The sequence below is a fragment of the Betta splendens genome, chromosome 5 (assembly GCF_900634795.4).
Source record: "Betta splendens chromosome 5, fBetSpl5.4, whole genome shotgun sequence".
Classification (NCBI taxonomy): Eukaryota; Metazoa; Chordata; class Actinopteri; order Anabantiformes; family Osphronemidae; genus Betta; species Betta splendens.
The window spans coordinates 15,828,331-15,854,510 of record NC_040885.2 but is presented as its reverse complement, the minus strand read 5'-3'; the positions used below and the strand labels follow the sequence as shown (position 1 = coordinate 15,854,510).

Here is a 26,180-nt window from a genome sequence, read left to right as displayed (position 1 = left end):
TGAGGTGAGTCCCGAGCGACGCCCGGTCATTCGGCCTCAAAAACCCAATGAACGCCGCCGCTTTCGTCTCGCGGAGGTCGCGCTGCGGAAAGAAGCCCACGCGCGTCCCCGGAGTCTGAGGCGCCATGCGACTCGGCAGCTCGCGGGGGGAGCCCCCCACGCCCCCCCCCGGCTCCCCTCGCCGTGGGCGGCATCTCTCGCGGCGCGTCGTGATTGCGTTGTGGGCGCTCCGTGGCCCGACATTGATTGTTGCGGCTCGGTTTAAAATAACGGCACCCTGCTGGGAGCGGCGCGAGCCCCGAGCCTGACCACTCGCCCTCACCGCATACTGTAAGTGTGTTTGAAGACAGTGGGATGTCCGCGAGAAAATTGCGAGAGGAAAAATAGGAGGCGTAATGGCCTCGGGAACGGAGCCGGCCATCAATAATGCAGAGGAAGCCGCACTTAATGCCCACTTTAATTCAACAGGTCTGCAGACACTGAGATAGTTATTCTTCCTCTGCTGCAGATGCTCCACGAGAGGCAGCTACATCAGGCTTTATGGCTCCGTGTGCGGTTCCGCTGCCGGGTCCATCCCCCCGACCTCAATCCTGATTGCGGAGCCATTAATGGGTTTTCATCAGGGGTCCGTTCTAATGGAGTTTCCAACTGCACCTACTCCCTCAGAAACCAGCAGGGAGCTGTAAACACATGGAAAGACCGACTATACGGTATGAGCTCGCTTTAGTCTGAGCAGCGAGAGCACTTTACCACTGGATCTGATAAACAGCCATGCTCAGAATAAGCTTATACTAAAATAACTGCAGTTTGAAGAACCTAAACATGTCAAACACACAGGTCATATACACACAAGCATTTTGACACCAACACAACCCGAGCTGGTGCGTAAAGGCCACTTAAAATTTTTTGTACATTTTTAAAATGTGATGATTGTATTGTTTCCCCCAGACATAAAATGATGACTGTTTAAAACAGACCTGGCACCGATGTGGCCCCGCTCTGCACAAGTTTCTGTATCTGTGGGCGGCACTTACTGTCATGGTACCTAACGTCAGCCAGCACAGCTGCAGTAAACCCGATGCGAACCTTGGTTCTATTAGTCGATATAATCAATCAAATAGCAACAGACATCACCCGAAGTGGTCCTCACAGAGATAAACAAACACGTGTACAGAGCGAAAGAGGGACGATAGAGGAAGATTTTACAGTCATTTCAGTGTTTCACTTGGATTCAGTGTCTGTTTCAGCAGCCTGCGACTAAAAGGTAGCGGGTCATTCATCAGGGGAGAGATTAAATCTTCATCTGCTGCTACTGGATGTTCAGACTGCTTTATTGTTGTGAGTGGAAATAGGCTTTTTAATCCATCCTTTGAGTCAACTGAAATTGTTTCATTTCCTTTTTTCACTTTGCAACATGATGTGTCGCAGGCAGTTGGCAATTAAACAGCCGTTCCTTCAAACCTGATCCTGGATACGAGATCCTCCTGCGTCTCCCGCTGAATTAAAGGCTAGTCATCAACCTCCGTCCTCCGACGAGGTCAACGAGCAGAACGCGAGCGTGAGCATCCACCACGGCCGCGCGTTTCCCTCCCCGTTTCAGACGCGGCGCTTTGCTTCCATCTACTGGACAGTGCAAACCTTGACGTCTCAGGAAAATACTGCATGTTCATAAACGAGCCTGCGTTCCTCTGTGGCTATTTTCCAGAGCAACAGAGCAACACAGACTGATGGTACAACATCTTTTACTAGTAAAGGTAGTTCAACAAGTGCAGTAGCTGCATGAAAAGCACCAATAATCACAATTTCAATTGGAAGTCACTTAAAAGGGCAAAAACGATCGCTAATGAAGCAGCCATTAGCCGTAGTCCTGGAGCTCAAGCGTCTGCGATGACCTGTGACCTCAGAGTAAAGTGATGATGTAACAGTCACAGGCAGCTCTTCGTGGAACATTAGTGCTGCTGCTTTGAACACCGGACCAAAACAAGGAGCCTTGACTCAACGCCAGCCTCTCAGGCCTTTGTTCTCGGCTTCATTATGAACGGTGCGACAGGTCACGGTGGCAGGACGCCATTATACAGTGAATATGTAAGAATAACACAGGATGCAGCCGGGGATGTTGTCACACTATGTGGCAAGAGTCAAAAATGCCTGTTTTACAGATGGGGATTTCTCAACCCTGTAAATAATGGACGAGTGTCTGATCACGTTCCCTTTAGAGGTTAAACAACCACGTCGTCAGCACGTGGCTTTGGGCTAAAGTGGATGTGGTTCAGGATGGGACTGACATAGATGCACAGGTCAGATCAGTGCTTCACAGCTTCTGACCTGCGGGTCTGAGCCTCCGCTGCACCACAACACAGGGGCCATATTCAGTTTTATTCGCTTTTCCTCCAGCGTGGCATTTATAAGGTGACGTCAGTCTCTGCAGACAGTGATGGACTCTAAACAAAGCTTTACTGTTCATGCATTACCACTTTATCAACATGTGTGAAACCGAAGTAACTGAAGTGAAAGTGAAACTTTATTAGATATTTTCTAAAGTAACATTATTAGTAAATGTGCTGTCGTTCTAATTCTACACACGTACAGTAGCTACTATTTAATTGTCTTATGTCTATTACTGTTTTATAAAGTATTGGTAAGTGGTCAGTCCCTTATCCTTCAGGTTACACGCTGTAACTACCGCATTAACACAAACGCAGCCAGTCTTGTGATTCCTCTTGACGACACGCACTGACTGCGGTAATGGTCCTCACGCAGAACCGGTATCGTCCTAATGTGGCGTTAATGTGGCGCGCGTGTCACATCGGCGGCTGAGCCTTTGACGTCCGGCCCCACGTCTCGCCGAAGCCCAACCTTCTGAGCGCAGATAGGCTCCTGCACGTTACGGGCTGCGCGCAGCCGCCCCAGGAGCGCGTCGTTCTGTCTGCGGAGGAAAACATCCGTCACATGGGTCCGCGGAGGAGAGGACGCAACGCTTCCTGAAATGATCGCAGGCTCCGCGTCGCTCGCTCCGGCTCTGTAGCGTCGCGTCGCGTCGCGTCGCATCGCGTCCGTCTCGTTTGCCGCGCGGATCTCTTCGGGGGAGCGAGCGTCGGCGCCGCACGATGATGAGCAAAGTTAAAAACGCCATGTCCACGCTGGTGGGGGGGATGCTGCCGCACGGACACCACCACCACCACAACCATCACCCGGGAGGCGGCCACGGCTGCGACGGCGACAGCCTGCCGCCGCGCTTCCCCTACGGCCGGCCGGACTTCTTGGACCTCACCCCGGAGCTCCTGCAGTACTCCACCGAGCACGCAGCGCGCCCGGTCATCACGCTCAAGCGAGGCAGCAGGCTGAGCTGGAGGACGGGATACGCAGAGTGAGTGGGCGCGCGCGCTCGGCGACGCAATGCATGAAACCGGCATCGTCTCAGCGTTCGTGGCGCGCCGGGCCCGTGCTGCTGCAGCCTCAGCGGCGCCGTGAGCGCCGCAGCAGCGGAATAATGGCCCGTCTGGCCTTTTGCTGTGGGAGGGGGTCTACCTTACAGTAGTGTGTGTGTCCTGAGCTGATGTGTATGTGACATGTGGCTCCCTGTTCCCACACTGATGGGCTTTAAATGCCTGGATACTGGCTCGTCCTCAGTTCAATTCTAATGGTTATAGTGGGAAACAAAGGGAGACACAAGCGAAAGCAGGAAGCGTGCAGGGCTCCTACTGTGTGTGTGTGTGTGTGTGTGTGTGTGTGTGTGTGTGTGCCTGCTGCACGGCTAAAGGTGTGGGTGGCGTGCTCATTGGGTCTCACTGTGTCCAGCAGGACGTTCCTCCTCCTCACACCCACAGAGAGGCTGCGTGTGAGGACGGCAGCGCGGTCGATTCATCACCCGCGTCCTCGCTCTCAATGCAGGTGCTTTCATCCTCTAATACACCTGCAGCGCCGCTCCATTCACGCTCCTGGCCAGAAAGTGCTGCGTGGGGCGATTCCTGCTGAGGAGACACACTTTCACACGTTCCACCCTCCCATGGGGGGAGTAACCAGGCAGTAAATGGCTCCAGTCCCAGAATGTGGGATACGCAGCACAGTTGCACCTCTGCACGTCCTCCTTAACCCACACGCAAACAGTAAAAAGGCCTGACTCAGTGGAACGGAGATAAGGTCTGTGATGACAGCCGTCTCAGAAGACTCTGCGAGGTCAAATGTAGGCGTGCTGCAATGCTGAGAGGGATGCGTCTGAATGGGTGTGAATGGGCTCCGTGCGGCTGCGACGCACTTTCACGCCGGGTAACGTTAGCGAAAGTGTCATGGCAGCATTAGCGCGATCAGCTGACCTGCCCAAGCAGAGGCACGTCACTGCTCATCCAGCAGAGAGGTCCACGCGCGTAACCTGCAGTCTGGCTGTCCAGCGTCCCTTCATATAAACCCAGACAGTAAAAATGGGAAACCAGTGGAAACAGTCACAGTTTAATGATGGCGCTGGAGCGGTCCAGTTGGAGAGCGCCCTGCTGGCCCGCGGTCAGGCTCACACCCAATTAGTGTCCGTCTGCCATTCTGGTAATAAGGATTCATGCTTATTGTTGCATTATGCTGCACGGGCGTTGCACGTTTACCAATTAGACGGTTTTTGGTACTTTTTCAGACGAAATCTAACTTCAAGCCTACAATGCATTTGGTGTGTTGGCACCATGCGCAGATTAACCAGGACTCGATGCTGCTGTATAACACGGCCTCATAAGCGATGGAGTGCACTTAATGGAAGCCACTGACAGTGCATTTGTCAAACAGCTATATTATACTGGTTCATATGGAGACACACTTACAGGCCCGGGCACTGAGATAATACAATACAGCACGAGGGAGATTGAGCGTGAGCACTTCTATGATTAGAATCATTTCAGAAAACTCTTTTGCAGATACATTTTATCAGGATGACTGTTTAGAGTGTTTTTTTGGGGCGGGTTTTCTTCAAACCTGTCTCATTAGCCCTGCTGCAGAAAAAGTCCCTATACCACAATCACATGTTCCCAGAAACTCTACACGCAAAAAAGTAGAGAAGGCTCCTGACGACTCATGTACTGAACAAGATCACGTTGTATGACCACGTATTTGATTGCGATATCTTTATTGAGTTTCCCAGCGTTTCTTTTATGTGAGTGACTTGCTCTAGTTCCCACTGTTGTGTGTGTGGAACGGCCACTGATGCTGAGACACAGTGTACGAGCCTTCTTCAATTGCTGTGGCTCTATTTAACGCCAGGCAGATCTCTGGCCACTCCGGAGCCTATTGTTATTCGGCACCATCGCGTGCTTTGTCGGGTCTCACTTGCCTGTTTTCATTTCAACGTTGCATCATGTACTGTAACCCTCAAACATGATGAGCAACTTCCTCTCCCTGAACAGGAATTCAGACTATGTAATGCCTCCTTCGCTGTGGGTGTAGATACTGAGCCTGTGGTGTTTGGCCCCATGGTTCTTGATTCAGCAGCACAGGGATTCACCGTCTTCTCATTTTATTTATGAATCTCCTTTCAAACGCTCCTTTGTCACCGGCTTAATTGTGATTGTCTCCTGAGTTGAATGGACAGAAACACCCCTGGTGTGGTCGGAAAAGCCTTTCCTGCAGCGCCTCCAGGGCACAGACACACCAGGAACTTTACAGCATATTGTCATAAATGAAGATCGTGGACGTGCATATTTCCCAAACGTTCACATCTGTAATATCAACGCCTCCAATCCAAAGTCTTCATTTCAGGCTTTTCTATTCACAGAATTACATCAACGACAACTAAGTGACCTGCAACAATATAAACCCAAGTTTTAAACCCAGACAGTTAGAGAACGTCTGAAACTAAACTGTCCAGTGGAAGCTGCAACAATCCACTGCAACCTTTAACTTCCTCTTTTGAACTCATCTTGCATAATCGTACATACAGCGAGATGGTTGAAATAGAGAAACGCTATTTTACCAGACATGACCAGTGTGGTTTTCAGTCACAAGATGAGAAAGCATATGACTGAAACAGTTAAGGCCCATTATAGGCTCAGCTTCCTAATTTAGAATCTCTTGCTCAGTCAGCATTGTGTATCATTGTAGCTGAAGGCATTCTGCACTGTAGAGACGGTTCACCTGTCAAATGCAACTGAATGGGCCATTTTTGAAACAGCAGAATAGAACAACCTTTAGTTCGTCTGACTGTCTGACATTGTCTAGCAGCTGCAGTAAACAATACACCAGTACAGTTCTAAAAGGAGGTTAAAAGGTTAAAAGGAGGGGGTGGCGCCAAAGCACGAGACCTTCACACAGAAGTTCAAGTCTAGTTTATATCAGTTCCTACTCTTGTAGCTGGATGTGTGTCACGCATGAGCAGTTACAAATGTCATGGATGAACATGTGTGAACTTAGGAAAGTAAATTTGACTGACTTTACTGACTCCAACCATGTATATTTACTGCCTTAAACAAAGCCAGGTGTATTTAAGTGTAAACCCAAACAAATCATTTTCTTGTCCTGCGTGGGGTAAAATTAAAAGTTACACAAGCATCCATTTTGGTGCACTACTCATCATTGTGGTGCAATTTTAAGAAAATGATTCCTTATGACCTAGAGAGCACCGATTGTAACAAGCTTGCCCGCTTATTCTATTTCATTTTATATTCATATAAATCATCATATCTGAGAGTAACATACTATAATAGTGTTTTTTTTATTTTTTAAGCTAGCCAGGAATAATTTAGGCTGCAGAGACAGGCAGAAAGTTTGCAGCCTTAGTTTCGGTGCTGGAAGTGCTGTGCAAATTCGCTGTACTCTCTGTCCACTGCTTTCATCTGATTAGGAAGGAGAAGGGGTTTGTTATAATCCAGATTTGGTCAGCGTGGCATTTGCTGTATATGGCTCTGATATCAAAGCTTCTGGCCAGCGAGCAGCCATTTTTTCAAGTGATTATAGCTGAACTATTTAGAAAGTGAGAAGTCAGAGTCTGACTAAGATTTGCACTGCCCTTCTGGCTTCCTGTTCAACAGTGTTTGTCCTTTCAGTCCTTCCTTCCTATTTAGTTTTCTATTTAACACTTTTCTAGGCTAAACCTTGCACATCTGATAAAATACTTTACCTTTATTATACCACATTAAACTGCTAATGAGACATTTATTTATAACTAAAAGTGAAAATACTGTCCATCGTGCAAAGTTTAACAAATTACCAAACAACCAAATATTTGCCCCAAGAAGTGGAAGACAACAGAACAGAACTAAAGGAAAAGCTGGTGCTGTTTTAAAACCTCCAATAAACGCTAATGATGCTGTTTCTGCGTGTAAAGACGTGTAAATAAGACAGTTTTTAGTGCATGTTGTAACTTGAAGAGGAATTATTAAATCAGCATTGCCTTGTTTCTTCCATTTCCCCCAAAGTGGCCAAAAGTAATGTAGACTAAAATCCAAAACAGCTTATCATACAGTTATCATACACTGATTTAATCCATCATGGTGTGTCATAGTACAGCACTTACTGTATAGGAATCTGCAAAGAGAATATAATCCAATTGTTGCCTGCATTTTTGACATTATTATCAAGCAAATCAATCAATCAGGCAAACTACATGTTTGTCTTCCAATATCTAGGTCAAGCTTTTTTCATTACAATTTGCCTTTACATCACCATGTCTTCCAGCTTCTCCACTCGCTGCATTTTGTTGGTACTTCTATTGATCAGTATAAGTGATGCAGCTACTGTATGAACCAATGCATTACTCTAAAGCCATTATCCTCCGCACGCATCAGCTCATAATATAAACACTTAATCCCTCCTGGTTCCCTCTGGGACACGACTGCCCTGCTCTTTACCTCCCATTTGACTCGCTCTCCATCTTTCTGGCTGCCATTATGTTTGTAAGTGGTGAGAGGAAATGAGAGCAAAGGATATCAATCATTCGAATCCTGGCTCAGGTTTCTTCTTCACGTCTCCCCCTTTCAGGGTGATCAATGCAGGGAAGAGCATGCTGAACGAGGACCAGGCCTCCTGTGAGAAGCTGTTTGTGAAGAAGCCCAATGGCAAACACCGTAACTCCACTGTGCTGGAGGACAACGGGGTGAGTCAATGGAAAACGCTGGCAAATAGGAGCAGAATGTCTTCGTTAAGGATTTCTTGTTATACAATGATAAAACTTGTGTTCAGGCCAAAGTTGGTTTGTCTGCTCTCACTGTTCTCTTTAGTTGTAAAAAAATGTTTTTGCTACTTTCAGTTCATTCTTTTCCATGTTGCAACAAAGCTCCCAGGATAGTTTTTGCCACCAGCTACAGTATGTGTCCAGAACCAAATACTTAACACACAGGCCCCCCATGAGCCAAATATTTGTGTTTTAGTGCCAAAATCACACACACACACACACACACACACACACACACACACACACACACACACACACACACACACACACACACACACACACACACACACACACACACACACACACACAGTCTTTCATTTTGGGTAAATGAATGACATCATGCCTTGTTGCAGCCCTCCACCAGCTTCAGAGGGGTAAACAGATGTGTGTTCATCTGTTAGTCAGTCGAGCCGACTCTTGTAAACATGCCTGCGGACGCAGGAGCAGCGACGCCCCTCCATCCTTCAATACTGCATTACATTACATCAGTTAAGCACAAGCCCTTGGTTTCGAGCATAGCTCTCCATGTAAAGCTCACAATAAGATTTTGATTTCATGCCAGCTTTTTTGTAATATCATAATCTAGATTTACTGCTGCTGCGCGTCGGTGGGACCTAAAATGGAAGAAACTAATTGCTTCGCATTAAAACCGTGCCCAGCTGCAGCACCAGAGCCTTTAAACCCTCACAAATCTGTACTTTCTGCCCAGAGTTTTAATCTCATGGAAGACAGTTCAGTCTCATTCATAACCACATCATTGGTCAGTTTTGCTGGGTAGAATGTATTCATTGTATGTCCATATCATTATATAGGATGGAACAGGAATCCCGCTCCACTTTTGGGGCATATTTGATGGACATGCAGGTTCTGGAGCTGCCATCATGGCCTCCAAGCTTCTTCACCGGCTGATCGCCGACCGTTTGGGGGAAATCTGCCACCTGCTGGAGAACCCTACAAGCGCCCCTCCCATATGCCTGGCCAAGAACGGCAGCCCGTTCCAGGCGGAGGCCAAGAAGGGCGCTGCCCAGGAGCCAGACGACCCAGAAGCTATCAGCGACTCCACGGTCCGCTTTCACATGGAGAAGGTCGTCAGTCTGGAGAGCCTGGTGATGGGGGTCTTAGAGACTGCCTTCAAACAGATGGTGAGCAAATGGATTGAGAAGGCATGTGAAAGCTCAATGCATTCGGTCCCAGTCAGAAAGAACATCTCTGCTGCAAGCTGACTTTCAAGTTGAGCTGATACTTATTATAACCCATGGTCTTTGTAATGTATTTTTCAAAGCCTCCTTGTTCCTTGTTAGCGCTGCTGCGTTGTTTTGAATATGAATATGTATGAGTAAAATAATGAGCGTGGCCTTGTGTTTCTCTCGTTTCACTCTGATTTTTCTCTTTTTATGTTAGGACGACCTAATTGAAAAGGAAAAAGCGTCCTACGCCATCTCTGGGGGGTGTTGTGCCTTAGCCGCCATTCATTTAATGGGGAAACTTTACGTGGCCAATGCAGGAGACAGCAGGTGAGATCACAACATAAACCTTTAATCACAGTGATACTATGCTAATATTTTTCACACTAGCTCCCCCTTCATAGTCTGCTGTAGATCAGCGTTTTGCGCCCCCTGGAGGTCATTTTATGTATTTATGTACAGCATCTTGTTGCCATGTTCTGCAGTGTGAACCCTAAAAAGGAAGTTTGTGTCTGACTGTTGTGTCTGTTTCTTCCTCCCTGCAGGGCTATCATCGTACGAAACAATGAAGTTATCCCCATGACTAATGAATTCACACCAGAGTCCGAGAGGCAGCGGCTGCAGTACCTGGTATTCTTTATGTTTCACATGACAAATGACACGACAAGCGCTGTACGTTTTATGGTTGACAAACAAATCTGTTCAGAGGGATTTAGTATTTTGTGCGTATATACAGCAAGATGTCAAAAGAATAAAAGTGAACACTTGCTGTTTCGTTTAGTTCTTAAGGTTAAGGAGGATGAGTGGGCCAGCTGTGCAAGAGGAAGAAAATTCCGTTTCATACTGAAATAAAACGTTTTAGAAGCAGCTGAGTCACAGAGTAGGTGGATGTTATTTTATTTTAGGATTCAGCTCTGTGGGGCTTTTCCTGTTCAAAAACACATCCAGATCCCCCAAGGACGTTCTGATGTTCTGCAGTTTGATGTAACGCACCCTATTTCCTGTGTCATCCCAGGGCTTCCTGAGGCCAGAGCTTCTGGGTAATGAGTTCACTCACATTGAGTTCCCCCGCAGGATTCAGCACAGCGAGCTGGGTAAGAAGATGCTCTACAGAGACCACACCATGACAGGCTGGTAAGCTGCTTCACAAAGCCCTTCATCACTTTGGGAACACATTACGTTCATTATACTTGATCCTGCACGGAACCTGTGTGTGCATTATTAGAAAGCATGTATAAGGATATGCAAACCAGAGCAGCAGTTATTAATGTACTTATTCCTTTTTATGAGCTTATGAAAAGAACATCATCCAGATGATGTCTTGTTTCTTTGCAGGGCTTATAAAACTATCGTTGAAGATGATCTGAAATTCCCCCTGATTTACGGAGAGGGGAAAAAGGTAATAAAGTAGAATATGAAAATGTATATTGTTACAGTGCATAATACAATATTGATGCTCACTTACTGTTTTAGTTGTGTTAGACTATTTTATTCGTATTTTAATTAAAAAGCTCTTTTATATCTTTAAGCTGCAGCGTTTGATAGAAACAAGTCTTGCAAAGTCTTGCATTTCCACTACTGCTTGGGAAGACGGTTTACATTAATAATTCCACATGAATGCATTTTCCTAGAACCGCTCATACGCTACATTTTTACGTGTTTGTTGGTTTTTCCTCTGCGTGCGCACCTCTGTCGACGTCTGCGGCGCCCAGGCTCGTGTCATGGCAACAATCGGGGTGACCCGCGGGCTGGGAGACCACGACCTGAAGGTGTACAACTCCAACATTTACATCAAGCCCTTCCTGTCGTGCGTCCCTGAGGTGAGTCTGACGACTCAGAAGCCGCTGCTGTTGTCGGCGGCGCCTGAGGGGTCGCTTCAACCCGCTTTAGGATACGTTTAGACAGTTGTTGGGCCCCAGGCTTCACTTTGCTGCCTGTTGCTGGAAGTGAAATTATTTACATTTCTCAAAGCTCCTTCTCATGATGTTTTTTTTAAAGGGCCACATTTCTTCCAGCAGAATACCCCAATGACATTCCTACATTTTAGTTTCCATTAATGTTATCATTTAATCTGCAACAGATCAAATTCTTTTAGCTCAAACAAATACAAAAGTACAAGTCCCAACTGTACAGTATGTAGTTGACCAATAACTCTTTTTTGTCTCAGGTGAAAGTTTATAACATGGATGAAAACAAACATGGCCCAGATGACGTGTTGGTGATGGGTACCGATGGACTGTGGGACGTAACAACAGACCGGGAGGTGGCAGATGCTGTGTCAGCCTACTTATCCTGCTGTGACCCCTCGGATCCCATGAGGTGTGATATGCGCTGAATTCCCTTTAGAATTAACATTTTGCTATATACCAATATACCAACATATTCATGTGATTCACACAAAAATCTCTACATTTAGTGTATGATGGTGTGTTGTTGTGCTCAGTGTGTCCAGTAGGTGGCGCGTATGACACATTTGTGGCAGATTATGATGCAGCTCCAGACATACACAGTATATAAAATATACATTTTATGTTTTTTATTTAATAACTTTACCTCCAATGAAGGAACCACTGCGCCTACACAGTTTTGACGAATCAGTTGTTCCAAAAATCTGATTTTATGACTAAAATAACTCAACGTAATGCTACATTTGTCTGATGTTTTATCTGTTATAGTGTATTTTTATTGTCATATTGCTAGTTTAATTTAATTAATGAGGGCTTTTTACAGTACATGGATGAACAGAGTTTTCATTAACAACTGTTGCTGTGTGTCACACAGGTACACGCTGGCAGCCCAGGACCTGTTGATGAGGTCTCGAGGAGTCCCCAAAGAGCGTGGCTGGCGGCTACCCAATGACAGACTAGGCTCAGGCGACGACATCACTGTATTCGTCATCCCATTGGCAGGACATGAGTCAGAGACATGACGGGCTGATTTGGGGACCACTATGACAAAGCTGACTCTTTGGGATCCTTCCCATTGTCCCTTCAAAGTCTGTTAAAGTTCATATCAAAGACTTTGGTCTGGTCATCACCTCCATCAACCGCTTGATTGGATTTAATTTAAATCAACCAAACGCAGGATCTCTGTTGGTTTGGCTTAGTCATAAGACAAAAGATTTTCAGTGACATTATTACACATTGAGTAATCGCCACCTGTCTCCCAGACTTGCTGTTTGTCAAAATTGCCAGTGAGAATTATTCCCTGTGGTATTTTTGTTTCCTGTATGATCCTGGCTGAACTGCTACTCTAATCTTTTTGATGTCATGCCTGAAATTTGACTCCTTTGTAATAAAATCACAAAAAAACTAAAAAAAGCTGTAACTTGTAAAATTAACTGCAGTAGAGAATGTGAGGAAACCAAAGACAAGCTGGATGTGGAATAAGAACAAAAATCTATATATATAAAAGGCAAAATCACAAAGTTCATGTCTGTACGTTAATGAAGGACGGAGGAGGTCAAAATAAAACAAGCACTGGACCCAAACAGAATCAGATGAGTTTGTGTTGCTGTATTTTCTCTGTTAGGGTTGGTAAAATGAAGACACTGAGGCACTTGAAGATGGTTGCACATGCTCTGTGATAATGTTTTCATTTCTAATATTTTTTTTATTGAATGTGCTCATTTGTTTATGATTGTCACTGAACTAGACATAAAAAAGGGTTACATTTGCGTTTAGCAAAAAATGAAGGAACGAGATCATTTGTTCACCCAAACTGTATGTTTATTATTTTTCTGTCTTTTACGGAGAGAATAAACTGTTTTACATAAATGTGTTGTTATAGTAAGAGGTGATAAATAACACACACTTGCCTTATTAGGAGATGAAGATTTTCAGATCTTCAGATGCACTAAATTAATTCTGGCCCTTAAATGTACTGTATACAGTAACTCTTTTGTACCATTTTTGTTATGTCATGCTCGCATTTAGATTATCCATACTGTATATTTTTAGAGACAACTTTGATTGTGACGAGTATCAGAGTTATTATTTTTGTGTTTCCATAACTGTTTGTTGAGAGAGGAGATGGGTTAGAATGATTATGTAAGGTAGGCGGATAATGTGTGCTACTTTAAAAATAAATCAGTTTTTCCTGTTTATTGTGGATTTGTTTATTTACACTGTTGTGTCACTGACTCTTACTCCCACACTTCCCTTAAAGGGAAATGAGCTTATAAAGTAACCACTAAGAAACATGAAGTACTGTTTACTGGGTATTTATAAGAAAGAAAGACGTTATTAGAAATACTTTTGCACTTTACTTTTTCTGGCTTGAGAGAGACAAGTATTAAACGTTAGCATGAGATCAAATGCACGTGCCTACATAACAGTAAAGTTATGAACAACAGTTATAACTTTTTCATTGAGTGTTGGCTTGAATATAGAGAATGAATGACAGTAAGATTTAACAATATGCCCTCATGTACAGTAATATGTGCATAATTTCAGTGTCAGCCCATGTTCCTCAACTTTTAAATAATGTCCATTAGACACATTCAATTTGTCTGTAGAGCAAATAGCATCTACAGCTCTGATCGACTAAACTAGTCAACAGCATCAAAACTGGATTTAAATGTTTGAATGAAAGAGTTCAGTCATTTTCCTCACTGCTTAACACTCATTATTGTTAACAAGTTAATTAAACGACACAAGTGAAAGGAGGAGATCCACACCCATCCCTCCTGTTGCACTAGCCTGCTTGTACTACGGATGATGTCATCTTTGACCGGAGAGGGGAGGGGCTGGGTCACTCCAGCGCATGCACCAGCCCCGTCAAGTTACACGAATACGACCATATCACCGGAAATACAGGTATAACCTTTCAAAACACCAGCGTAAACTCCGTTGCTGTCTTTGTTGGGTGGACTGACTTTAAAAAGGTATTTACTCTGTGACTCAACCTGGTACAAAAGTTGGTTTATTTCCAGTATCACACAGATTTTATTTTTTTGTTTCCCAAGTACCCCCCCCCCCCCTTTTTGGAATACCCTTACTCCTAACCTGACTGATTTATCTAATATCAATTTCGCTGACGTCAAAATCGTTTGCAGGCTATGTTATCCAGTCACTTGAAACACTTGAGTTCAAATTGGATTGATTGATTGATTGATTGATTGATTGATTGATTGATTGATTGATTGATTGATTGATTGGTTGATTGATTGATTGATCGGTTTAACTGTTTCACATTTTCACGCGACTCCAAACGGCTCGGTCTTATTTTGAAAGTCGCAAACGGAAACACTCGCCGGTTAGCCTAGCCCCTTAGCTTATCGCTGGTGTAGGTGGGAGGATCTTGCTCGCCTGTCCCGTTTCTCGGCACCCGCTCAGTGAAATTAGTGAATACCGCAGTAAGAGCCGAGCGTGTTTGCGTGAGTCACGGTCCAGAGAAACGAGCCAGCGGGGATTCACATTCAGAGAAACCTCTCACTGGACGGGCGACAGGTAAATGTGAAGCGCAGGCTGCAGTTTGACCAAATATTCCTATTTGACACAAGTCGGGCGTCTAATTACGGCTCACTTACTTGCTGAGGGAACGAGGTGGTGGCTTGTCCTCGTACTAACAATCGCCTTTTCCTGCTTAGGTAATAGTTTAATCTCCGACGGTGCGCCGGTTATAATGAGTTCCGTCCAGTGCGGCTGTAGTTCCCAGGGTGTGTTTCCGTGCAACTGTTGATCGCTTCGTTAGAGCTAGTTTCAAAGTGAACATGTTGGTCCGTACAGTTTGTTCAGCTGCGGTTTTAAGACGCATTTCCACACGAGAACGTGTCCCGATGAGCCGTGTGCGTTCCTGCATGGGAGGATTCACTCTTCCCATCATTAGCTCTCTGGGCGTTGTTTAAACTGCCGAAAACATGCACGGGTGAAATCTGAGAGCACGACTAAGTTCCGTGAGGCACACAAGTTTGTGTAACTGGTTTTATTAGGTTCCATTCGTCGTAGTTTAATGTTTAAATAAACACATTACTGTGTTCAGTCTGTTCTACTGACGATACATGTGAAGTATTACCTTGGCTTTATACTAAATAAGTAATCAATAATTGATATCGCTTTTCATACTTGCGTCTACTGATCTAAATTGTAAACACTACAGTACTACTATTATCATTATTTCTGTGTTATAAATGTGTTTTATGCCAGTGAAAATTTTCAACAGTAATTCCTAAAGGTTAGGTTCATCTCAGGGCTTCATCTGTGGGCAGCAGTTTAGGCTTGTTGCCTCTTGGTTTGTGGTTGTTTACCTATTTTCTGTCAGTTAAAGGATAAACAGGAAATTATAAGGACAATAATCTCTTCTTGCAGTTGTGAGTGTTGTGAGCCCTGTGCGTGCTCTCGCAGGTATTCAGGCTCTCTCATTCAGCCGGTCAGCCCTGTTTGTCTGCTTAGGAGTTTTTTTTTTTTTAGTTGAAAGGGAGTCATGAGATGTCAGATCTCTCAAAGAACGCGTGTATCCTCTGCTTCTGAATTTCAGTTTGCTCATCAGAGGGAATAGTTGCAAGCAGCTGAGTCAACTGTTATCTTGTCCTACTTCCTCTCAGCAGACTTTAAAAACAGGACGATCTGTCTTTCACGACTGCTTGAGGCTGTGGAGGTGACCAGGCCTTGGACCATTATAGAAAAGATCCAGTCGATATATAATGAATAAAAAAAAACATCTAGGTTGAGGTATTGTCAACAATCATAACCAGGTCACGGATGCATTGTTTTTATTTGGAGAAGTAGCACAGATAACATCACTATTCCTATTTCAGAAGGCAAAATAAGACGCTAAAGCCAGGAGACAATTATGCCGTATCTGCACAAGAAGTGACATGTAAGCAGCATCTCAAGTCTCATGTGACCCTCACTCCGGACTTACATCTGTGTCATTTTTGTGACATTTTTAAACAGATAAGTGGAGCCCAACTGCTCAAATACTACTGTATGTGGTCATGGGTATCAATTTCAGACAAAAATACCCGTATTGCCTTTAATACCTACATACATGTATCATGCCTGGTTCACTGTGGGGATATTTATTCATTTTCTAGACTAAGAAGCTGGTGTGTTTCCAACATGCACCCAAAGAATGTAAGCGACCGACCTGATCAGCTGTTTATATTCCTGCAGTTGTGTAAGAGATTCCCAACGCTCGCATTTCGGTATTGCAGTTTTCAGTGCACAAGATTAGAATCTGGAATCTGCAAATTGTGTCTTTAAATCTAATCTGGTTTAAATAAACTGAAACTTAAAGCGCTGGAAGTCACAGAATGTCCGACGCTGCGTGTGACCTGTTGTTTCTTGCCTGCTGTCAGATTCAGTCAAAATGTTTTTAGGCTTGGTAAAGGTGTTGTCGACAGCCACTGGGACAGGCTGTCTGCTCTGTCTCAGCCACAGTCGTTAAACTTTGACCCACTTCCCAGATGGACTTGCAGAGGTGCCGTTAGATCTAAAGGTTACTTGTTGTTTTTCTCCCTCTTTTTAAAAAGCACTAAGCAAGAACCCCGTCCCTGGAGTATATTCAAAGTACCTTTTCTCCATTTAATATACCTTTCAGGGTACTGTACTGTATAGCTTTCATCTGTTATCTGTCACCTGGCAAACAGTCAAACTCCAGCTGTGCTTTTATTGCTCTGTTAGTTATGAAAGTTTTATCTCCAGCCTGAGATTGACTGAGCTCCTCGACAGATCCTGTGTATAGAAACACAGAAAGCGCAGGATATAACTTTTCAATCGTTGGTATCAGCTGATCTGTAACTTCTAGGCTTTCTAACTCCAGGGGCGCAGCCCTGATGAGCCTGTTGGACCAGCAAAACAATCCTCGTTGGACTCATTTCCTGTAAAACGCTTGCTTGTTTACACGACCTACCAACAAAAAAGTTATCATCATCATCATCATCATCATCATCACCATCATCATTTCAGGAACAACAGAGCTTTTATTGGTTGGATATTTGCCTGAGTTAAGCATGGTTGTTGATATTAAACTCATATGAGGCTTGAAAGGCAGCTCTGCTTCACTGATCAGGGTCAAGCTCTGGTCTGCGCTAACACTACTCAGCTCGTTGCATAACTGCACTTGGCCTCTAAGCCTCAGGAAACCTCCTTAGAGGAAGAAGAGAAATTAACCCGGGACATTGCTTGAATAGTTGTAGGAAGTTCTGGTGCTTTGATTTCATTAAGCGCTTAAATTGTTTGGCTCGGGTTTTATTCATGTTTGTCAGTGTCTGAACTCCTTTCATCCTGTTAACTATTATTTTCATAAATAATAAATCTGTGGCATACTAAACTAAACAGAAAGAAAATGAAAAGTTTTTTTCAGTTTAGTCATTTTACTGAAGAACAATTCAAAATGTCAAAGTGTGGAACGAGAAGACCAGCAAATGTTTCAAACCTGAATGACGAGAAGCGTTTGTAGCTATAGTCCAGATACTTTCAGGCACCAAAGGCTGCATGCTTTATAATACTGTAATAATTTTACAGCTCCTGGAAGCTATAGCATAAAGGTCAATCTTTCACCTTTCATCAACAAAATTACATGGCTAACATTAGGCAGCTTTGTGTGGAGGACATAATTTGTGGTGTGTGTGTTGATTCGCTGGTCGAGAGTCACAAAAAACAGATAAACACTGTTACCACTACTAGAATAGATGAGCACTAAGGTGACGTAAGCCATTTATTACAATGCAAATAGTCTGAAGATAAAGACGAGTTAACCAAAGTTCACTCTGATGTGCTTACAGTACGTCTCATTGATTAATGTCCACAGTCAAGCCCAGCATGACTAAAGACATGAATACGTTCTTGTGCTTCCACTGGGACCGGAGCATAAATCTCACCTGTGTTGTTTAAAGTCACTTGAACTGGTAAATGGAAACGTCTGATCAGCAGAGTAACACTGACATGCTGCGATTCAACTGTCAACTGTCATTCAACACTCTTCCTTTAGTGAAGCGAGCGTGTGCCACTGATGCCGGTTGTAGATAAGTGAAGGCCAGTCACACGTTTTGATTCAATCAGAGCGAGATCAGGCTGGGATATTATTGTGTGGAGGAATTTGTTGGCTTGATCGCGAACAGGTTTTATCTTGGTGACAAGACTAATGATAAGTAGTGAAGCTCTCTAACTTTTGCTTTTGTTAGTATTATCAGCTACCTGGGGGATTCTGCTCGTCTTAGAAGCCTTTTCTGCAAATGGGTCAGGACGTTCCTTCATCAGCTCCTGTTATCGCGACCACTGTGCATGCTAGCATACGGACTGTGAGCGTACGCTAGCATGCGCCGCGGCGCCTCTGGCGGCTCGCTCTGTGTCCCAGCTCTGCTGAGGCCTGTCCAAACAGAGCTGCAGCCAAAAGCTCCTCCCAGGCTTCTCAGAACAGGAAGCGGGTTGTTTTGTTTCACAGGGAGTCTCTCTGAGGCCGTGGTGCTGCCGTCTCCTACCTGTGTGATCCAGTTCAGACCGTCGCGGGTCTAGTTGGCAGCTGTGTGAGAGGAAAGCGCTGCCGTGTAGCTTGCCTGCAGTCAATATTTGCTCCAGTGCCAAAGCGGCTGAGAGAAGAACAGGAGAAGCAGGCGTCTGTCAGAGGAGTATGTGCTGTAGCATCCGAAGTTCTTGTTCAAACCTCTGCGACTGTTCCACAGCGTGTGGCACCAGAGGAGTGTGCCGTTGGCGAAAGTACGATTAAACCATGACCACAACTTCTGCTAGCGTGACCAAAATGCTAATAAAACCCTCCAACAAGCTACACACCTAAGATTTCCAGACTGACTGAGGCCCATAAAAATAGTTGTAATAATATTCTCTCTCACTTTCTTCCATGTCTTTTAATCTTTCCAGGAATTTTTTGCTTAGTTGGCAGAACAGCCTATTTGTTCCTCCATTATCCATCAAACTAAATCCACCCTGTTTTACATATTGAGTGTAATTGTACAGACTTTTTAAGCTCTGGGATCCTGTGCTGTGTTGCGACACTTTTCTCATTAACTTATGATTAGAAATTGATAAAACCTAATACAGTTCAAACAGCACATATAACATTTACCACAGTATGAAGCTTAGCTGTGCTGGCCAGCCACTGCAAGGCTTCCAGCCTTCGTGCTAAGCTAAAGAACATGCTGCAATAATCAATAGCTTCACATACTTAAAGATCCTGTCTTGGCAAGAAAACTATAATAATACTTAAAATGTGAAATCATTTCTGTCAGCAAAATGCAACATAGTGTAGCAACAGCAGACGTTGAATTTTCTGTATAATAGTAAAAAATACACTTAATGTTAGAAGCATCACAGAAACAGGAAGTTTTATGGGACAACAGAGTTTGAAGGTAAAATGCATCAAATTATGAACTGGCAGAAATATGAGCAACTCACACGTTGACATGATCCCTCCTCCAAGTCCAGGTGGCATCTGTTACCTGCAGACCTGTAATAGACGTTCATATTGTATGAACTCTTTGATGCATTACAAGGTCGGTCAAGGTCAAGAATTTTACTTACTTGTCATGAAACAAACAAACACTTCAATTGTTGGGCCAGACGCGGCACAGGCACAATTGATCCATCTTTGAGCTTCAGTCTTGAATTGAATTTATCATCCAGGTATCGACTTTATCTAATATGAGCACTTTCATAAAACAGCTTTGTTGTTCATTTAACACAGGGCCTATGACACGCTCGCCAAGCTCAGCCACTTAAAGGCTCAATCTGTTTATTGACACCTCTCACCGCTGTGTTCGGGTTAGGTTCCATGCACCACTTACAGTTCTTTCACTCCATATTAGTGATGATGCTTTACAGTTTAATGCTGCTTACTGAAAGGTCTAGTGTGCCTTCACGCACGAGCAGAGATTAAACATGAGCTTTGGGGCAGACACTTAAAGTTCCTCCCGCAGCAGTGAAAGATGAATTTCCCCTAATAAGTAGATGCCCTCGTGAAGAGGATTCCTGTCAAGGCCGTCTGGCACAAAGTAGATGAGGTGAGGCTCCAAATGACTATATGCACAGCTGCTCACAGGCAGCGAGACTCCAGCCCATCTATCATCTGGGCTGCTCATCTCCCTACAGCTGCAAGCACACCAGCAAAACCAGTCCTGTACGATGACGTTACTGCAGAAACGCCTCAGGACTGAAGCGTAATCTGAATTATCTTGCTTCTTTTGGGAAACGCTTACACAGATTTTCTTTGTACTATAGCAAACAACTCACTCAAGTCTTAGAAAGTTATCTTAGGGATAAGCAGTTACACCTCAGCGCTGGCAAAGCATATTGGCCGGTCCTTTGACGCAAATTGGTTTTGATCCGATGATGATCTTGTCGAGCATCAAAGTTTTCCTGAGGAGCACTTAAGAAGCATCTGGAGACATCAAAAGCAGGGCTGTGTTTAGTCTGCATTTAGGACACGACCGAGTACTTTGCCAGCTGCTCTGGTTTTTCTTTTCCACACACATTCCAGCGGGGAACAACCAAGCACATCAGCAGCATAGTAGTGCACCTTCCCTGTTCCTGCTTGTTGTTTTAACACCTTTCCTCACTTTCACTGTCTGCCTCTGTCTTTGAGGTCTGTGGCCGTGGTTTTCTGCGGTAACGCACAGATCAGCACACTCCCTTAGGTGTAATGTGATACCATACTGCCTTACTGTTGAAGCTTCAAGATTTTTTTACAAGACATAGTTTTTGATTTGTCCTGGGTTCCTGTTATCTCTATGTATCATTCAAATATCAATGGTGTGTTATACACAAATAGCTGCCGGCTGGGGCTCTGTTTGGCCCTTTACTTCAACACAAACAATGCAGCAGAGGAGACTGTTTCCTTTTCCTTGTCATGAATCTACAAGATAAATTTGGCAGTTCCTTTTGATTTTCTGTCACTAAGCCCTGTAAGAACCCTTCTCTCATCTCCCAACAGAAATGGCAGCCATTCGGAAGAAGCTGGTGATAGTCGGGGATGGAGCTTGTGGGAAAACATGTCTTCTCATAGTTTTCAGTAAGGACCAGTTTCCTGAAGTCTACGTCCCAACGGTGTTCGAGAACTACATTGCTGATATCGAAGTCGACGGAAAACAGGTTTGTACAGCAAACAGTGAAGTAAGCTGTTAACAGGGGAAACAACAAAAACGTTATGAAACCTATTACACTGAAGTGTTGCTTTTGAGTGCGTCTGTGACTTATGTATTTGAGTCATGGGGAGTTGGCCAAGAGGAGATTGGGTCGACGAGATATAGATGGCTTGTTATGTCGAAGGATTTTTATCCCGAGTTGACAACAGTCGCAGAATCACCACTTGGCAAAACAGGAAATGACTCCACTTCCCAGCTTCCCGTTCAGACAACAGGGACGTCTCCTGGCAACCCCCCCCCACATGCTTCCCTAAAGACTCTGATAAACGGCTCTCATTTCCGGCCCCGGGTCAACTGTTCTGTACGGGAAATATAAAGTTAGGGTTTCACGATGGCATCACTTTGGTAAAAAATATGACCTTTGCTTCTCAAGTTGTCTCCTCCTACGACTCTCTAGAGGATGTCTTTCTAATAGGAATTGGCCCATTATACAGCTAGCTGGGTTATTGGCCCCTAAATTTGAGTTCTTCTTCCTCGGAGGCTAAAAAACATTCTCATTCTCCAAACTTAAGAGGGTCTGTCAGACTCTAAAATTAGCTCTTATTTCCCTCTTCCGTTTCCTACCCCAAGTCTGCAGCTTACAACAAGTCCATCGGGAACATAGCTGCTCCAGTTGCTCATGAAGTCTCCACCGTGTGCAGCCACTTCCCACCCGCTGCCTCTGCAAACCTCTATTTTGGGACCGTTGACTGATGCCTTAGCTCTCTGTGGGCAAACCAGAATCTACTGCCATGCAATAAAACTCCTATGTTTGAAACTTTGCAAAAATGTCCATTTTCCCCCTGAACGCAGCGAATCGGCTTAAGAGCAGTGCCAAGTTCAGACTGTGCACGAATGGAAAGAAGGTCTTCGTTTTGACACCCGCTAATCTCTCACTTTCCCTAATTCAATTAATCACTGTGTGATGGGATGAGGACAGTCATGGAGTTCATTTCACAACGCTAACAACATAGTTGGCTTAGGAAGCTCAGACTAGGTCACAGCTGGACTTGAAATAAGTAGCAAATACTTCTACACCTACTTTTTCTCAAAACAAGAGTAGAAGCTACAAATCAATAGCCAAACCTAATTTAAATGTATGCTCCAGTAAGTACAGCCAAAGTGATTTGATGAGTGAACATGCTTTAAATTTAAAAAGTAATTTAATCCATTTTATTCCTTTAAACAAACAAATTATGACCATGAAAACAGAATAACCTCTTCCCAATTCAACATAAATCCATGTGTGTTCACTGCCCGCCTGTTGTTCCATCCCAGGTGGAGTTGGCGCTGTGGGATACTGCAGGCCAGGAGGACTACGACAGGTTGAGGCCTCTCTCCTACCCTGACACAGATGTAATTCTGATGTGTTTTTCCATAGACAGCCCTGACAGTTTAGGTAAGGAACTGCTGACAGGAGCATATTTAAACATTTCTTCAAATGACTAAACTGGATGAATCTGGCAGAGATGGCAGCAACAGTCATTAATATATTTAACATGATGAAATTAAAACTCTGTGTGTGAACTATATGAGTAGCTATATTTGTTTTCACCAAATCAAAGCATTTCTTATCAGCTGTGGAACATGTTTGTTAAATGTCTTAATGGACCTGATTGGAAGTAGGATTAGTGCAGCTAAAAACATCGACGCCTCGAGCAGTCTGCAGAGTAATCCATCATGAGAAGCATTCTGCTCCGCCACTGTACAGCGTGTCCCTTTTCCCGTTCCATCTCCCCCGAGTATTTCAGCTTATGTCTTGTGTCTCCTGGGACAGAAAATATCCCTGAGAAGTGGACGCCAGAGGTGAAGCACTTCTGTCCCAATGTTCCCATCATCCTGGTTGGGAACAAGAAAGACCTGAGGAACGATGAGCACACGCGCAGAGAACTGGCCAAGATGAAGCAGGTATGAATGCAGATGACTGGGAAGTAATGAGGAGTCCTCGGGTTCCATGTTGTTGCGCTTCCATCTGAATATTATTAAGACTTTGTGGGACGTTAGGAATAGGCTGTGTTGCCTTAAGTCGTAGTCAGGCAAAAATTAAATAACATGTAACTTGGTCTAACTACGCAGGAGCCGGTGAAAACAGAAGAAGGCCGAGACATGGCCAGCAGGATCAGTGCTTTTGGCTACTTGGAGTGCTCTGCCAAGACCAAGGACGGCGTCCGGGACGTGTTCGAGATGGCCACTAGAGCGGCGCTGCAGGTCCGCAAGCGCAAGAAGAGAAGCGGCTGCACGCTGCTGTGAGCGGAGCGGAGCCCGTAGAGTTCAACTGGCCAAGCGGAGGAAACAGAACTGACCGTTAACCAAATGGCATCTTTGTACTGTATCTGGCATTTCACAGTAACAGGCAGACGTGTTAACCGAACAGAAACAACCCAATACAGGATATGGACTTTGTTTATATTAAAGCCGTGGTTAGAAATTGATGTTTCTTGTTGATTTGATTATATAACTTCCGAAATCTGTCTTACACTTAGAACGTTTTTCCTACTTGTTTTTCTTTACACTTGTAAAAAGGCAGTGGTAGATACACATGGTCGAATGAAATATTGTTCTTGACGAGCTTGATGAAGCAGCATCCTCCATAGTTTGTGTAAAGTCTCCATGAGTAAAGTCCCGTCGCAGCCGTTCTGGCTGTTTTGTCATAGTGTCAGTTCTGTTTACTGTGGTAGAGTTTTGACTGTGGGAGCTAGTGCCTATTTTTTAGGCTGGTACACCATCATCACCGACGTCCGTCAGCCGGGCTAGCATTTCAACGCAGGGCCTCTCCATTGTACTGGAGCTCATTTTACACAGTGCTGTCATTGTGAAACCTGAGCGAAGCCATAACTAAGGCTCTCAGTGCTGCTGACAACTCTTCAACCACAACAAATTGTTGCTCGTGTCATTTTAGTCAGCAATATTCAGTCAATACTCTCCATTTTCCACCCACACTGAGGATAAAGAAGGTAGTTGCCTCTGTAATGTGATAATGGTTGACAAAGTGAAGAGAGACTCCCATTCAGGAGGAGAATGAGGTCTAATTATTCACAAGCATCCCTCATAACTGTCACTAGTCTGTGCTGTGGACGCAGACGGGCGATGAGAACTGGCCAATTGAGACATAAGCCAATATGACTCAACTATGCACAATAGCTGTTAGAACCATAAGGGAGATGACACAGCTGAAACTGAAATCACATAAGGCCACAACCTAATGAAGCATCCCTTCCGTCTTTGCTGGGGCCGAGTTCAGCTCTCCCTCTGCACCAAGGAGACGATCACACCCCCTCTGAGAATCTGTGTGTCGGACGGGTTGGCCCAGTGATTGAAACTCATTTTCTTAGAGCTGTTAGGCCGGGCTGCATGTGGAGGCTTCCTGTTGGACAGCATTCTCCACATGTTTATGATGAGCCGAGTTTTGTGTGAGGAGTCTTGTTTTTCCCCCCGGTGCCTTCGCTGCTCTGTTGTGCCTTTGGTTGTTCTCTCCTAGATGCACTTCCAGTAGCTATTTAACCTGATCCTAGACGTCAGCAGTGATTGGCATTTGTCACAAAGATCTGATCATGGCTTGAAAAAATATAAAAAATAACACAGCAATTACGTAATATACTGTGACTCCCAAGAACAAGTTTGGTGAATAAACTAGATCACGCCAATTTTGCCTCATGGGAAAAAACCTTCATCTCCTCAAAATTGCTGAAATTCTTTAGATTACCAAGAATCTACATTACACACTTCTTGAGAACAGCTTGAACTAGTTCTTACAGGCCCAGTGACTGTCCTCGGACAGACGTTCCACTTCCAGGCCTGTGTTGCTCATTCACATGCTGCACGTCCCTGGGTTGCATGACGCTGTACAGTAGGTATATAGGAAGGCGGATGTTAACGCGTGTGTGGCAAAAATTTATCTTCAGTGTTGCATGAAGCCTTCCTGCAACTCCTGGAAAGGCACCAAAGCCACCACCCAGTGAGACGCACATCATACATTCCCCCTACTGGCCAAGCACAGAACTGGTCCAATAGGCAAGATCCAACTAGTTTCATTTTCCTTGACATGACGTTAATCATCACACACAAGCTCCATTATAATGCTTTTACCTCAGATCTTTATAGAGCGGACGCTATGTTGCAGCTGCGTGCATTAAAGTGTGGTCAATAAAGCACATTATCTACGCATATATGAGCAGATTCAGACCTTTATGACGAGGGTTTCTGTCAAAGAAAAAGATGCTTCGTGTGATGAGCCTCATCACTGAGAAATGATGCTGATGGGTCTGAATGAGCTTAACAGCAGGACATTCATGGGGATTAGTAGTTGGCAGAGATAACTGTATAGCCTTCACAGCTGGAAGCACAGCGTAAAGATGACAGCATTCTGGTAGAGAGGCAGATAGTCTACTGTTAAACATATCACAAAAAGCATGTATCGTACTGTTGTTAATGTGTTTGCAGATAATTTTGCGCTAAATCAAAAGTTGTCTTTACAATATTGATGCATGCGTGACTAAACCACGGGTCTTTGGGAACAGCTTCTGCTCGGTGTCGTGAAACTTTTCTTTCTCTGGAAGTATTTGAAATGACAAATGATTGAGATTTCTTTTAAAGCTCACTGTAATGGCGCTTGATAAACAGCAGTGGTGTTAAAGTGAATGTTGGATCTGAAGTGAAGATAAACATTGTTAATAAACTATTTTTGAGACAAGACTAAGTTGCCTTCCTTGTAATTCTGCTGAATAAAGGCACTGACGCCATTAAAGCTGCTGGGTAACACAAGTGAGGGTTATCC

At 44.4% G+C, this 26,180-nt stretch overlaps 2 protein-coding genes and 1 long non-coding RNA gene across 4 annotated transcripts; 2 read left to right on the top strand and 1 right to left on the bottom strand.

Annotated features, from left to right (window-relative positions):
• Window positions 1–246: 246 nt before the first annotated feature.
• LOC121202279 (uncharacterized) lies at window positions 247–15,477 on the bottom strand. Its single transcript, XR_008694671.1, has 3 exons — window positions 14,858–15,477; window positions 3,790–3,971; window positions 247–680 (listed from the first exon to the last, which is right to left on the bottom strand). It is a non-coding gene; the product is annotated as an uncharacterized LOC121202279 (long non-coding RNA).
• On the top strand, window positions 2,799–13,430 carry ppm1j (protein phosphatase, Mg2+/Mn2+ dependent, 1J). Of its 2 annotated transcripts, none has more exons than XM_029152072.3 (10): window positions 2,799–3,367; window positions 7,951–8,065; window positions 8,956–9,285; window positions 9,545–9,657; window positions 9,873–9,957; window positions 10,343–10,461; window positions 10,663–10,726; window positions 11,040–11,147; window positions 11,495–11,646; window positions 12,109–13,430. In XM_029152072.3, exons 1-10 carry the CDS (start codon window positions 3,108–3,110, stop codon window positions 12,254–12,256), a joined length of 1,494 nt encoding a protein of 497 aa, XP_029007905.1. In that variant the 5' UTR covers window positions 2,799–3,107; the 3' UTR covers window positions 12,257–13,430. The 2 variants fall into 2 exon arrangements, with proteins under 2 accessions (XP_029007905.1, XP_055364772.1); XM_055508797.1 differs by lacking the exon at window positions 2,799–3,367 and adding an exon at window positions 3,873–3,891.
• On the top strand, window positions 14,573–26,098 carry LOC114856260 (rho-related GTP-binding protein RhoA-D). The gene is made up of 5 exons (XM_029152073.3): window positions 14,573–14,777; window positions 21,217–21,374; window positions 22,685–22,805; window positions 23,184–23,314; window positions 23,483–26,098. The coding sequence occupies exons 2-5, from the start codon at window positions 21,219–21,221 to the stop codon at window positions 23,654–23,656; spliced, it is 582 nt and encodes a 193-aa protein (XP_029007906.1). The 5' UTR covers window positions 14,573–14,777; window positions 21,217–21,218; the 3' UTR covers window positions 23,657–26,098.
• The last annotated feature ends 82 nt before the right edge of the window (window positions 26,099–26,180 follow it).